We start from the raw sequence: 16,247 nt of genomic DNA on the forward strand, positions 1-16,247 counted from the left end.
TTTCTAACACCACATACACACACAAAAGAAACAATCTCAATATTTTTATGAATTCCTTTCATTTCCACTCACCAAGCCCTGCCCCATGCCCATAGTCTGGACTTACTATGTCACATTTGAAATCTGAAACTGACTGAAGTTAGTTACAAATTATAATGGCCAGAGGAATCTTTACCATACTACAGATACTATTTCAAAATGAAAGGTACCCTAGTAATACAAAGCCCATACACAACCAAAAAGGCTCATTTACACGGATGGTGGGACCTATTAATAAATTTCTGAGATTTTTCAGCACACGAGTCTTGACATACAGATTTTATAACTGCAATAAAAAGTTAAAAGTACTTGAAACCCCTTTGTCACCATTTTAAAAGCTTTTACATTTTTAGAACATCTCAGTACATAAGTATGCAAGGATGGTCCTCATCCTTTCTTTCCTTGACAAATAACTTGTGATCTCCTTTATGACCTCAATGTTCATTCTGAACAGTATAGATTTTTCAAGAAGGACTTTTCCAGATCCTTCCATAGATAGATCTGGAAATCTAGAGGTAAAGGTTATCTATCATACTCAGCCTCAACAATTAATAAAAGCATCAAATATTAGCTTGCCACCTTAAATCTACTTCTAATAATAGAGAATCTGCAATTGCTGGTTACAATTAGACACCAGGTTGTTTTCTGGTTTTGTTTCCACTTCATGAACTTTTATTCACTTAATCCTGACCCAAATCCTATAAGGTCTTTACTGTGCAATCTCTAGTTCACAAGAGAAGAAGTGAAATCTCAATGTGTAAATGGCAGAGCTGAGATTTAACCTCAAACAGCCTGCATCCAATGTGCATGTTCTTAATTACCATTCTCATGCTTCAGCACTCACATAGGTGATACTATTCACCAAACCCCTCCCCAGTCCAACACTGGCCATAGCCATTTCTAGAAATGCTCTCAAAAGCAGGGCCAGGGAATTGTTGCAGCCAATAAAGACACTTGCTGTCAAGCCTGCCAGCCTATGCTCCATCTACAGAACCCACAGGGTAGAAAGATAGAACTGATTCTCGTGAGTTGTCTTCTAGCCTTCCCACACAAGCACACATTCCCAAAACAAATAAATAAAAGTAATCTAATTATTTAATTTAAAATTCATCAAAAACTAGACCTAGTTTACTGATAATATTATTGGGTAATTTGCTGAAAATAAGGCTAACCATCTCCTGTACCCTCAGACACTTAAATTTTTAAAGGTTTGTTTTATTTTTATTATTTTATGTGTATGGATGTTTTGTCTGCATTTATGTCTGCACACCATGTGGATGCCTGGTTTCTACAGAGGCCAGAAGAGAACATTGGCTCCCCTAGAACTAGAGTTACAAAAAGCTGTGAGCTTCCATATGTTTGCTGGTAATTGAACCTAGGTCCTCTGGAAGAGAAGCCAATGCTTGAACCATCAAGCCATCTATCCAGCCCCAACATTTACATTTTAATGGGATTTTATTGCAGGAGTGGGGGTGAGGAGGAGAAAGAATAAAAACAAAACAACTCTTTTATTAATGATACATAAGTAAGGATTACATGATGACATGGCTATAACTCCAGCATAAGGCAGGGGACCACGACTTCGAAGAGAACCTGACTACAGGGCAAAATTTTGCCAAGACAAATAAATTAAATGAATAAATCATATATAAACCAGTAGATATTTGACTTGGATACATGCAACCATCTTCAAGCCAATGAACTGTTTCAAGAGCTGTAATACAATATACTAAAACAGTCACACTATGTGCAAGCATGGGACCTGATACCTTGCTCCAAGAAAACTCTGCAGCAAGGCATTTTTACAGCTAATAGGCTTACAACCCCTCTCAGGTAGAAGGGATTGAGAATTTATATTTGTGCATACAAAAACTATAATTCCACCTACAATGACAGAATGCCAAATTACTTATTACTTTCATTCTCTCATTCTATCTATCTATCTATCTATCTATCTATCTATCTATCTGGTTTGTGCTGTGGTAGTTGTCACGGTTGTGTTTTCTTCCTCCATTTTCATCTTCTTTTTCATCGTCATCATCTCAACTCATATTTCCTTGGTATAGTTACAGCTATGGACTTAGGATATATAATATCTGAAGCAGGATTAATGTTGCATTTCATCCAACTAAAGCCAATGTGGTGAAAATAGTACTTCAATTTTCACAAAATATTCTAACTACTTATAAGAGTATAAATTTGGGTGTGGTCGCACTCCTTTAATCCCCAGCAAGTGAGCTCCAGGGCAGCCAGGGCTACCCCAACCTACCCTGCCCTACTCTAAGAAACCACATAGATAGCTAGATGGCTGGATGGCTGGAATAGATTAGATAGATAGATAGATAGATAGATAGATAGATAGATAGATAGATAGATAGATGACTTAGATGTAGATACAGATCTGTGAAAAGTGACTGGGGTATTTAGTTAAAAACCCCATAAGTCAACAGCCTATCTTAGAAAGCACATATGTAACATGGGTCTAAAAGATACATGCATCTTTAGGGTAGCTCTCTATTTCTATCACTTGAGCTTCTCTCTTCCTACCACTCTTGATGATATTCCTATCATCTATGGCACCATCAGTCAACATTCCCAACAACAGATATTCTGACCAGGCCACTACTCCATGAGTATCAATGTACTCTAGATGTAAGTTACTTCTATAGCCTACTACTGACCAGAGCTATAGTCTATCGCTCTTTTCTTCCTCTCTCCTTACATAGTATCTGGCCCATGCTCTATAAATTTACCAATCTCTGTACAAATCAAACCTACTCTCCTAGACTATTTTTTACCACCAAACACAGCAATAAGGAGGAAAAGGCAGAAAGGGTAGTTCCTTGTTACTACATTAATGTTAAGGCTTGGATGTTGGCTGGAGGGATGGCTCAGTGGTTAAGAGCACTGACTGCTCTTCCAGAGGTCCTGAGTTCAACTCCCAGCAACCACATAGTGGCTCACAACCATCTGCCATGGGATCTGATGCCCTCTTCTGGTGTGTCTGAGGACACCTACAGTGTACTCATATACATTAAACAAATGAACAAATCTTTATTTTAAAAAAGACTGGGATGTTGAATTGTTTTAAAGCTTAATCTACTTCACCATCACTTAAGCAAATTCTATGGATGAAATGCAAATGCGTCCAGATTCTATTCTGTAGTGTCCAGTGTCATAAAACACTTGCCATTTTTAGCTATATGGAAGGCAGACAAGTGTAAGACAAATCAGTGAGATCCTGACCACAAACAGAGAGACAGAAAGTTTTCAAAAGTGTAAAGGAAGCCATGGAGAGAAGTGGGCAGAAGGGCAAGAGGAGAGCAAGGGGGCCCAGAAGAAAGAAGAGGAGATCACCAAGAATTAATTTTATTTTTAAATGTCTTAATTAAGAACAATACTATGTGTGCTGATTTAAAAAAAAAAAAAAGTAAGTTTCCAAAATCACATGAAACTCTCAATCCAAAATGAACCACATCTGAGTAGACTGCATCAATGGGCTGTAGCTTAATCGCATCCAGGCTAAAGAAGAACTGCAAAAGCAAGAAAGCTCTGAAGTTTCCAGAGAAATGGGGTATGCCCAAGTCTAATTCCTTCCTCTGTGCTGTGTGTGAGTCACAAGGCCCATATTTCAGTTCCAAGCTCAGTCTCTGCTTATCACTGTAACAGATGAGGGCCCTCTTCTCTATGCTTGCCTGCCTGATAATAACAGAAAAAAGTCAAATGATGCCCCTTGTTTTGTATTTTGTGTACAAATTATGCATTGTGTTATATAAAGTAAAACAGGGCTACCTTTTTAGTAAAAATTTTAGGAAGTGTGCATTACATATACAATTTTCTTATTAAATGGGGTTATTCATTCAATCCGTATATAATAAATTCTGCAAGAGAATGCTTTACCTAAACATTGCCAATAAATATTTGAAACAAAGTAACAAACTTTTCATATGTGGACATCATCAAAAGAATGAAGCAATCATTAGTAGGCAACAGAAATGCTCATTTAAATACCTCACTACTATCTCTCTACTCAGAATCTTAATCAATTTACCAAGGTTATCTGCGGATAATTAGAAGCTTAAGAAATGTTTTCTATACAGCATATCTACAACACAAACATGCAAATCCATATTTCAGCAATTACATGCTACTTTAAAATCACAATTTCCATCACAATTAGCCCAAACTATGAAACATATTTGTAGGTTTTAGTAATGATATTTTTTTAATTTGCTTGTCGACTGTGAAATTTTGAAATCACATAGACCATGTGAAACCACAAAAGAAAGAGCACCTTTTATTTTTCCCAATGCACCATGTTTCTACATTGCTTATACAAGTTGTACAAGAAACACTGTTAGTTTCTATATAAAGACTTCCATAAATTTTTATAGTTTCTATAAATGCATAAAAATTACTGGTTTCATTATAACCTGTGTTCTGGTGCCAGTGGAAAGAAAAATTACCAGCGACTCTATTAGCAATCCATAGATACGGGGGTAGGCAGGTGTGCACAGACCCCTCTTTCCAGGACACTCTGATACTATTTCAAAATTTATATGTGCACTTGGCGAAAAAAAACTTCTAGTATCTTCAAATCTAATCGTCACTGTTAGAGCAAATGGGCTATAAAAAGTGCAAAATTGTGAGAACAAAATGACTGTATATATTTTATGATAAGAAATATTGTGACTAGTAAGCTTTAAAAATCATATGTAATGCCTGTTTCACTTGATAAGTACAATGCTACTTATGGAAGTATCAGATAGGTTACTACATCTTTATTTCATAATATTTTATGTCATGCATCAATAACTATTATCAGTTTTTAATCTGAAAAAAATATGTACTGTTTTGAAGCCAATAATGGGCATTTGAGGAAACTAGCAACCATTTGTAAACATGTAAACTTAACTGTTGTTTTACCCTTAATTCAATTAGTATTCATTAAAATGGTTCTAACGAAATAAAGTTTTACCGATTCATTCCATAATTAGAATAAACAAAGTAAACAAAATGACAAAAGTAAAAAAATGCACCTGGTTGACTACAGAACTATAGTTTTATTCATGATTCAAAATTACTCCTGGCTTTTCTTATTTCCTGTGTCTGACTGGCATGTTATCTCTGAGAGGGCTGCATTACTCTGCTTATTGTTAGACGCTGAAAAGAAGCGACTTTCCCCATTGTCCAAAGTAAGCCCAAATCCATCCTCAATTTCATAAACTTAACTCTTTAAAAATTGCCTATTTTATTATATATTTATGAGAGAGATAATTTTTTCATCTCAAAATAAGCTGTTGGAAAGATTTTTTTTTTTCAAAAGTACAAGATACTTTTAAAGTCAGAACCCAACCACTGTTGGTAGTTTAGTATTTAAACTATTAAGCTTTAACAAAAGCAGATGAGTAAACAACATGAACTCTGAAAAGCCCTTGCTTATCCCAATTTTTGTTGTTTGTTTTGCTCTTTTAAAAAATATAGGCAATGCACATCTTCCAGGAATTAACAAAGCCTCTATTTTTAGGCTTAAAAATATTGGCTTACTAGACTTTTAGTGAAATATTGAGTGCTACAGTGATTTAATGGTTTTAAACCATAGATGTCATTGTGGTCTGACTGTGTCACAGACAAGTTAAAGGAAGAAAAAAAAATGGGGCACAGAGAAATCACTTTGTCAGTAATTACAATCGAGAGCCCTAAAATGTGGCGCAGGCTGCTCATTACTTCTTCTTTCTGTATCAAGACCCTTATTTACATTTCAGATTACATTTTTTATGAAACAGTAAGATCTATCAGAGCTGAGAGGACCGAAATAATGAGGGGAAAACATTTTAATAAAACGTGTTGGGTCTGCATTACTTCCGTGGCAGAAAGAAAGGCTTCCTCTATAGTGATGGATCATTTATTCTGCTTCTAAACGAGAAGCAAAAGATGAAACTGATGAACTTTTACTGCCCATTTGTCTTTAGCAGACAATTAAGACAGAGAAGATCAAAATGGATTATCATACCATGCAGACAACTGGCCCAACAGTAATACATCTCTGAGACCACAGATTTGTAACTCTCTTTTATCCCTCCCCTTTCTTCTTACTTCTTTTTCCACTCTAAAGGCAGTGCTAGCTTTGTGGCTCAAGGAGAGCCAAAAGGCTGGTCATCATTATTCAGTCACAGATGTCAATCTAACCTCCCTTTTTTCTCAGTTTCTAAAGCAGTGAGGCACAATAATTTGTGACAGATTCTTTTACTGTAAGGTACAAAGAACACACAGAATAAAACATCTAGCATCAGCCAGCGTCTCTGATCAAGTGTGAGGGAACATGGAAAATACACTATATGTAAAAACAAGCTATGGTAGTTTAGGCGAAGGAGGAGAGAAAACTGGAAGGAGAGGGTATGGGGAGGAGGGAACCAGAGTGTTCAAACCCACACACAGAGTAATAAGCAATATATTGGATGGAGAATTATCTTAAATATTCCTTAAGGACTACAACATAAATGTTTTAATGTCTGAAATGCTGTAGCTAAAGTTTACATAATGTAAATATTTCCAAGAATCTTTTATAATGGAATATGGGAGAGACAGATAATCTGAATAGTATACAGGAGAGACATAATTTGGTTTGCTCAAACAAATGATGTGAACAAAGCCTATGAATTTAGAATATAATGATTTTTAAAGGTAAATAAAAATAAGCTTTCCTCATTCTCTTTCATAGTAGATATGATTCTTCAAGTACATGTTTGGGAAATTGAAAATAATATCTTCAAAAAACAAGTAGAAATGTCTCATTTCCTGAGTTGTTTAGGGTCAAGAAGGAAAAGTATACATCTTAAAAGTTTGAGAAGATGCTAAACAAGACTGTGTTGTGCATATTCTTGTAGGTTTCCCTCAACCCAAAGGTCTGGTTCTCAGATCCAATACTGTGTCACTCCTCCAAACAAAGGAGCCAGATACCTCTATCCGATGAGCACCTTTAAAGATAACCAGAGCTGTTACACATAAATGCCTATTATAATTTTAATCATACAGGAAATGTGTGTAAGGCCATCTATTGACAAGGGTTAAGGACTAAATTTACTACATAGTTAATATCACATTAGCTGAACTCCACATGCAATGACAGTGCATGAAAACAGTCTAGATTTCTCTGTGGATACTCAAATGCATGTATAGCACATACACCCAGATACCCTCCCCAAACACACGATACACACATGTACTCAGAAGAAATGAACACAGATGCTAAAACTCCTGATTGTTCCAGGAGTTTCTTCTGAGTAGTAAAATACTGGAATGGTTTATATTTTCTTTATGCTTCTTAAGCTTTACTTTGGCTTGACCTCTACTTTCTAGAATTTTGTTACAAACTTAATACCTATGCAATTTCTAGAGTTATATACTTTAAAAAAAAAATTATGTCACTCAACTTCTTTCAGAAACAGTAAGGAACTCTTTAAAGGACTAGACCAAGATGGTAACCATGTTGTTCTCAGCTTTCTCCTACAGAACAGTCCCTCCCTGGATAATGCAGATCAGGGGTCATAAAGGTTATTTACCTACTTAAAAAACTTAAGAACAATCATTTCCTTAAGAGCTATGACCATCAGTGAATTACAAACAATAGTTTTTCATCCTATAGATAATTACTTAAAGAAAGATGTTCAGTAATTTTATTAAAGTTCTATAATCTCTGGATTATATTATTTAATCGAAAGGACTTAATATCATAGAAACTTGAAGTATGATTTAAAATTTAGCCCTACTAGTAGAAGATGAAGGAGAGGTGAGGTAAGATTTTAACTTATTTTTAAATCTTGTTTTAATCTTGAGGTCAGACACAAAGTAAACCAGATCAGCTCTCCAAGGTTCTTATCTCCCAAATCCTTATTATAAAACATGCCACTGAATAGCTTATATGCCTGGTCACACTGTCACCCCTGTTTTCAAAAGACACCTTGCTCTCTCTATGACAGGCCACAGTACAAAGATGCTACCATTGCCCTAAATAGTTCTTTCCCAAGATCTTTACCTCACTCAAGGACTTGTAACAGAAAACCTTGAATGAATTCATCAGGAACAAGCTTTGTGTACAATATTGTGCTTGTGTGAAAGCTCTGATAAAGTTGTCAAAGATAAAGTGTGATAGCACTGTTGTTAATGATGCTTTTTTAATATTTCAAAAGTATGTCAAATTGCAAATTTGAACTAAAAATGCAATGAGCCAAATAAAGCTACAAAGTGCCTTCAGTATTCCTTGGGGTAGAAAATGGAGAATCAATGTATAACCTGGAACCAGCTATAAAAAAAAGAAGAGAGACATGAGACTGTCAGCACTGTTGTTGTTTGCAAAGTGCTGGAACTTTGAAAAGTGAAGGAACCACCTGAATAGCATCAACACTCCCTCTCAAGGGCAGCACTACTTTCTCCCTAAAAATACCTTCATATTCCATGATGACAACAGACAATGTCATCTCTATTCTAAATAATTTTAAACCTCCCTCCCTTTTTAGTCAGACCACTTGACTACTTAAATAGTATATTTAAAAACAAAAAACACTTCAGTTTACAGGTAGTTCTGAAAGAATTTCCTACTAACCCATAGGCAGCAACACACCTAACATGGTATCTCTTGCTTAAGTTGTTACACATAGCCCTCTGAAGGAAATAGCCCAAATCTAGCATTAATATTTTCAATCCCACTCCACTGTGCTTTACTTTTTGTCTTTGGTTCCTAATTACCATTCTATTCCTTTCTAAAACTTCATTTATCTCTTTCAGTTAAAAAGAACAGTAATAATATGTTGAACAACTCTGAAATAAATTTTGTCATGTAAAAAATTAATTACGCATTCCAAACCTGGTCACTGTAGTCCTCCGGGAATTGCCTCTGCACCTCAGGATCTGTAAATAATTGACAGATAATATTAATTGGCTTTGGATTAGTGAGCAAGCAGAGGATCACACATTAATATTTGATCAGAAGATGATAGCAGCCCTGGCAGGGGATCCAGGGGGGCAGCTGAGGCTGCTGTGTTGATGAGCACAAGGAAGGCCTCAGCAAGGCACGCCCATTGCCCTCCTCCAGAAATACAGAAAAGAAAGATTGTAAAGGCTGATGCTTCTGTTAACTTTAGACTATTACCTAATGTGAAAATCTTGCCAGCTGCAAATTGCCCTCAATATTTTTTTCCAAAGAAAATGAGTCTTAAACCTGCTTGACTTTTCTTCTCTAATCAGCAGCCTCCTTTTCATCGTTACAGATGTTGGCCTGACAAACCTTAAGTACCAGACACAGACTCAGGAGAAAAGGACAGCAAGGGAAGAATTCTTTCAAGGAACAAATGTAAAAGTCAGCACTTTGGAAAATAAAACATATCCTTCCCCAAGTGCTTTTGAAAACAAAGCCACAACCAGCGAAGTTTCCTTCAAAACAAAACCAGCACTTTTGGTCTATCAGTATAAAATCAAATATTATAAGAAGTGACATAATTAGGCTTGGGTAAAAAATATAAAATATAAAGGTGAAAATATCTCTTCTGACCACCTCTGTAGTTACTAAAGGGGTCAGTTCATTCTTAAGTTGTAACTGTAAAATAATGCTAAGTCTGTTAAGTTGACACAGACATGTACCATGTAAAAGCTAATAGCATTCCAACTACAACCCATTAGGAAAGCATGTAGGCGTTTCAGAAAGAAAAAGATTGTGGAGGCTGGAGAGATGGCTCAGTGGTTAAAAACACTTATTGCTCTTCCAGAGATCCTGAGTTCAAGTCCCAGCAAACAAATAGTGGCTCACAACCATCTGCAATGGGATCTGATACTCTCTTCTGGTGTGTCTGAAGACAGCTACAGTGTGTGTGTGTGTGTGTGACACATATAATTTTAAAAAGGGAAAAAAAGAAAAAGATTTGGCTTCTTAGAGACATGCTGCAAAGGGACAGGACAGAATAGTGCATATATTTGGGGAATCATCTATCAATACAAAAGACAATGTTTGGTGCTCTCCCAGCTAACAATAATCTCACAGCACACACTGCTTCTTTTTCATTTGTGTCTTTAAAAGTTACACTAAAATGCCAATTGACCTCCCTATGAACATGAATTCTTCAAAGGGTCAAATCTTCCAAAGCACAATTAATTCTCCAGTGAGGAAAGACCAAAAACAGGTGGGTGAGGTAAACAAGCTACTTTTAAATTTTTAAAATAGGTTTAAAAATCACAAAAGCTATTGGATTTTTTTCTAAGACTAGGATTACCCCAAAGAACAGAAATACTCACAAATACCTAAAGTATTGTTCCCCATATAGGTGATAGTACATAAGATAGACCATTTTTGGCCTCTTTGAGTGTGTTCTGCTTAGCTTTGCAATGAATGGCTACTATTACAGGAAACCATGACCAATCAAAACACAAAATTTGGATCCCATTCCAAACAAAGACAACTCCCACACATATGGCTCAGGAAACATTGCAGAAAAGTGGGCTGAAAGATTCTAAGGGCTGTGAGACTGTGTCTCCTCATAACCCCAGAAGCTACACCCATAAAGTCTCAGCAACATAACTGCCTAAACATGAGCTGAATATGTATAACACCCAATAGGCATGCCAAAGTGAATGGGGGAAATACCACAGGCCTCAACCCTACCAAAGAATTACACACAACTAAGGAATGCTGGGAAGGGAGAAAGTCTTCCTCAGGGAAGAGCACAGCAACTGGATATCCAATGCTAAGTGATGAGTCCTGAAAACACATATACAAGTAACATTATGCAGACTGAGCATGTTATATTTAGGAATACATATACATACACATACATATATATATTGTGTGTGTGTTTGTGTATATATACGCATATAACAACAGTTAATGATAAAAGAGTCCATGAATTTGAGAGAGCAAGGAACAGTATATGGGAGGGTTTGGAAGAAGAAAAAGGAATGAGGAAATGATGTAATTAAATTATAATCTCAAAAATAAAAGAATAAAAATGAAATTTTAAAAAAGACAAGTGAAAATCACCTTCTCTCTTTCCCTTGACCTTCAGCTATGGAGACTGATGATATGTCTAGGTTGTGAGCTGGAGAATTCTAGAGTAATGCTCCCTGCAGCACCATTGGGAGCTCCCCTCCTGAGCCAGATAGCAAAAGCATTGGCTGTCTTTGACCTGCAGGCTTGACCTACACAGGACTCTGCTCTCTTGAGATAGGAGGTCAGAGGGCACTAGCTAAGCTGGCAGGCAAAGTCTAGATTTAGTATGTCTTATCTAAAATGCTTGGGACCAGAATGTTAAAGATTTGTGAGGTTTTCATATTTTTGGAATATTTGTACTGACTTTATGGGTTGAACATTCTTAACCTAAAATGCCAACATCTGATGTTGGAGTATTTCAGATCCAAACATGTTCAAACTGTGTGGCTCTCACATAGAAAAGTTAGCAGCAAGATGTGACGGACAGCCCAAGAAACCTGGTGGGTGGCAGGACAAGAAGGAGAAGAAGAACGAAAGAGGATGGGGAAGAGGAAGAGGAGGAGGGAGGGGAAGAGGAAGAGGAGGAAGGAGAAGAGGAGGGAGAGGAGGAGGGAGAGGAAGAAGAAAAGGAAGAAGAAGAGGAGGAAGAGGAGGAAGAGGAAGAAGGAGAGGAGGAGGGAGAGGAGGAGCAGCAGCAGCAGCACAATAACTACCGTCCCTGAAACAAACAAAGCTACCTGATGTGTTAATCTAGAAACAAACCCAAAAGCAGCAGCTCTGTGTCACTAAGAGGCATAACCAACCAGAGGGTGGGAAAGCCAGAGTCACCCACAGCTTGCTCCTTTTCTCCCAAATGCCATGTGCTTAACATAATTCTTCAACCAGAAAATTTCATTCATATGACTGCATATTGGATCTTTACTAGCATGCCTTCTTTGTTGCAGTAGTTTATGCTTCTTGAGAATCATAAAATATCAGCAGAAAAAAGCTTTATTTTCTACCACCATCTTATGAAAGGATAAGCAACAGAAATCAAAATTTGTGGTATATTCTTCAAACTTTCTTGTCTATATGTTAGACAAAGTACTTAAGTCTCTTTTTAAACCTCTGGAAATAAGAAACAATATTAATAAGAAACCCATTACTTTAAACTAATATTTAAATGTTTTTTATATATTTAATAGACTGAAATTAAAAGAAACTAGATGGAACAGTTTAACACACTAAAAGTGAAGATGGCAAGGCAGCCAGTAAGAAGGCATCCCAAGCACATTACAGCAAACACTGCTTCAACAGTTGGCAGCATCTGGTTCAAAGCCATCCCTAAAGTGAGAGTCCCAGATTCTAACAGAATAATGTTCCAGGACAATACACCCACTATTGTTTACTATAATTCAAGCATGAGACTTTTGTTTGATTTTCTTTAAGGCCCCAGAGGTTTAACAGAAAGCAAACTTCATGGGTCCTTAACATTCTCTAAAACAATACTTTTTTTTTTAAGCCAATGCTTTTTAAAACCAAAGTCCAATCTGTAATGTTCCATTGAATTAGTTCAAAGATCCAGTGTGATAGCTGATAAAACTATGAAAGTCATTTTGTAAAACTAAAGACAGAGACTGTAAACAATTTATTTGTCTTAAAACATCTATTCTGCACAAGAAGCTGCAATGTTTTTTCACATTGAGTTGATCAGGATGCCATAATGTCACCAAAATACTGACATTGGAAACATGTGAGTTACAGAGGTCCAAAGACAATCTGCTTTTCTCAGGAAACACAACACCCTGCCTTACTAACACTTTCAGCATGGCACATACAAAACATAGCACCCTGCAGTTAAGCAAACCGCCTTTAAATTTTCTGTCTGGCAGCAATCCACATGCATGTCTGTATGTTTTTACAAGTACTCTATGTATTTCATTGCGTCAGCTGCATTTCTTTGAGTTTTAAATGGTCTGGAAACATTTTATGAAATGTTCTATATATTTATATGGAAAATAATGCACACTGGAAAACAGCATCAGTCTGATATTTACATATCCATTTTTATTCACCATCTAGTGCTGTAATTTCTAATGTCCCAAAACACCTTTTCACTCAGAAACACAGCACCAAATGCAGTGTCACAAATCAGCTAACTCTTAATGAGAAAATCTTCAGATGAATCAGAGTACCACAGAAGAGCACCAGCCAACAAGTACTGATGCAAGTGGCTGTAAGAACAGTCAGAAGTACATGCCTTTTCCCTGAAAACTGTCTCTCAGACAGAAAATTAAGTACATAACAACATACACTTTTCTTTAACCTCCTGTCTTAGCAGCTTTCTTCTGATTCAAATTTAAAAATCAATTATATTATCTCCCAGGTAAACACTTTTCTTCTGTTGTTCTGAGACAGGGTTCCTGGCTGTCTCAGAACTTAGAATGCAGACAAGGCTGGCCTCAAAATCATATAGATTCTCCTGTCTCTGCCTTCTGAATGCTAGGATTAAAGGCACACACCACCATACCCAGCAGGAAAACACTTTTCAGTTTTTTTACTTCTGTATTTAAAATACCTTGTCAACAATACAGATCATCTGATAAGAGCCCACACATCTTTTAACCAAAAAGGCCTAATAGAGGCTTCTGACAAGGTTCCATGCCACAGCAGTATGAAGGACACGCCTTTTCACAACAGCATGGCCACTACAAGTCTGTCTCCACAATAATACCACTTTTGTAACAGCCACAAGACAAAACTGTCCTAGTGTAGGGCCCAACAGTACAAGCTCATTCCAGCAAAGACCATGGCTGTGATGAAAACAGAGCTCCAGAAAGAAAGGACTGGTCTTCCTCAGTCTCAACAACCTATGTTTTCTAGTCTCAAACTATCCATACTTTTAAATATTTAATAAGACATACCAGATTGCCACAGGATGTTTAATTAATAGAATAAGAGTTTGGGCAAGACTCACTGAACGGCGCTATAAATTATTTTATACAGCTCCCAAACCCTTGCATTTGCCTTAGGCTTAAAGTTCCTAGAAAACCTGGTAGACAGAGTTTTTACAACAAAAATACAAAATAAATCATAAAAGTGCTGTGGTTATATATGAAGTCTCATTTGCACATTGGTAACTAGTATGTAAGCACACACCCTCACATACAGATCATTCCAAATTATTTCTGATTCTCTGTCCTACAGCCACGGCTAACATTTGAAGAAAGCATGGCATATTTTCTAATCAATCATTGAAAAATACACTGACACATTTTGTATGAAATGTGTAACAACTGTATATTAACTAAATGTCACCAACTTCCATAACTGGGGCTCTCTGGAGAACTCTAACTCTGGAGAACTCTGCTCGAGTGGCATCTGAGCTTACACTGCTTTCACTTTTAACATACCAGGAATCAAGGCAGAAAAACTTAGGTTTAATGCCTACTGAGCTATCCAATCTGTGTATCTAGGATGTCTCAGACAATAAAAGACAAACGATTCAACACCTTTGATTCTTATCATTATAAAGGCCTTCCCATTAGAAGTCAGGGTTTAAACATAACTATCAGCCATATAATCTCATTGCTCAATTTCATGGAGTTTAAGATACTATCTTTCTCTCCTACAACCATAAATGCTAATCCAAGCTGTAATCAGATTTAATTTTCCAGATGAGAAGACGGGAATCTGCTGCAAACAGGGTAATCACACACTCCACTGTTCTTTCTCTAATGGTATTTTCCAATTTTATATACCAGAACTTCAGACTAAGAAAATAGTCCAAGAAATTTTAACAGCTTCTGAGGATCAGCTCAGTCTTTCTCTAGACATGTTTAGAAGTAAATTTATGTTCAAGAGTCCTTTGTACAATGGGAGCTAAAAGTTTCCTGAGAGTGTCACTACAAATTAGACTGAGACAGACAAAAAGCTTCAAAGATGGATATTATCATTAAACTTATTAAAGCCACAAAAACTTACTATGCTTACTTTATAACCATAAAATACTCAAATTGTTGGTTTAGCATCTTAAGTGAACATAATTATTCTAGCAATACCCTCATTTCTATCATAGTTAAATTTACCTATAAAAAAGTCACATTTTAAAAGAAATATTTTAAATGTTTTACATAGTTTAAAAATCAGTTTTCCTTTTCTTGACAATGAAACAGGAAGAGTTTTCATATTTTTATGTTTTAAGTTAAAAATTACTAGTCCTAAAAGGGAAATTTGATCCTAAAAACTCAGAAGAGTATAAATAAATAACCCACTAATGAGAAAAACAGTATCTCTAATTTCTTCAAATGAACATTTATGTGATTTCCCTATCCCAATGGAATTATCCCCTAAAAAATTTTTATCACCTACTGCATGTATTCACTTTTTGTTCTAAAACTGGAAAACTGTAAGACATAAAAACACGGAGCTGATTTTAACCATGACTCAGTTCTAGCATTTCCTCTCAACGCTGGAATTTCAAATTCAATTACATACTCTTTCACAGCAGCCAGTCTGATAACATAGACACAACATAGTTGGCCACTAACATCTATTTAAAAAAAAAAAAAAAAAAAAAAAAAAAAAAGACAAATAGTGCTCCTCAATGAAGGACAGAAAACCCACCTCTGTGATACGCAACAGTGCATTCACGTGCGGATTCCTCCTCAGACTCACGTACTCTGCTCTTCCGACATACCCTGCTCCAACGTGGCTATTAGTGCATAAACAGCAGACACTGACCTATTGTTTTCAGCTGTTGGAGTTATGAATGTAGTACAGTTACCAATTAAGTGAATCAACAAGTTCTAAATGCATCAGCTGCTCTGCAAATAATGAGTCCTTTGACATCATAGAGCAAAATCCAGAGAATTCATCTTGCTGTCTGGAGAAGGCTTAAAATATCTTAACTAGGAAATGCCACTACCTATTGATAACTTAAAATGTGTCTCATAACTAACTTCACTTACAAAAGGAATATAAGTCAAATCCTTAACAAAATTCATACCACATACACCCAAAGGGATGTTCCCAGTTAAGTTACCATTTCCCTACTGTACCCCAGTCTTCAACCTAGGCATTTACATTTAAATGGTTATAGTTTCTTTTTACTTAGCTCAGAGTTTCAAACTAATTTCCAAGACCTATCAAGTTGATAATAACACATATAGGTGAATGTCACCTTTTTAAATAGTTACAATCACAATTTCATGGACGTTTTCCATGAGTAACAAATCTATTTTATCAAAGCTTG

General features: G+C 36.2%; 1 protein-coding gene across 6 annotated transcripts in view; it reads right to left on the bottom strand.

Annotated features, from left to right (window-relative positions):
• The window catches only part of Dennd1a (DENN domain containing 1A), a 463,938-nt gene that overhangs the window by 335,870 nt on the left and 111,821 nt on the right, over positions 1 to 16,247 (bottom strand). For 5 of the 6 annotated variants that reach the window (XM_076928662.1, XM_034495130.2, XM_076928663.1 and 2 more), the window contains one exon: positions 8,903 to 8,946. The exons of the other annotated variant lie outside the window; for it this stretch is intronic. In XM_076928662.1, coding sequence (XP_076784777.1) covers positions 8,903 to 8,946 — 44 coding nt within the window. The remainder of the gene's footprint in view (positions 1 to 8,902; positions 8,947 to 16,247) is intronic. 6 annotated transcript variants of the gene reach the window in all.

The sequence above is a fragment of the Arvicanthis niloticus genome, chromosome 2 (assembly GCF_011762505.2).
Source record: "Arvicanthis niloticus isolate mArvNil1 chromosome 2, mArvNil1.pat.X, whole genome shotgun sequence".
NCBI classification, from domain to species: domain Eukaryota; kingdom Metazoa; phylum Chordata; class Mammalia; order Rodentia; family Muridae; genus Arvicanthis; species Arvicanthis niloticus.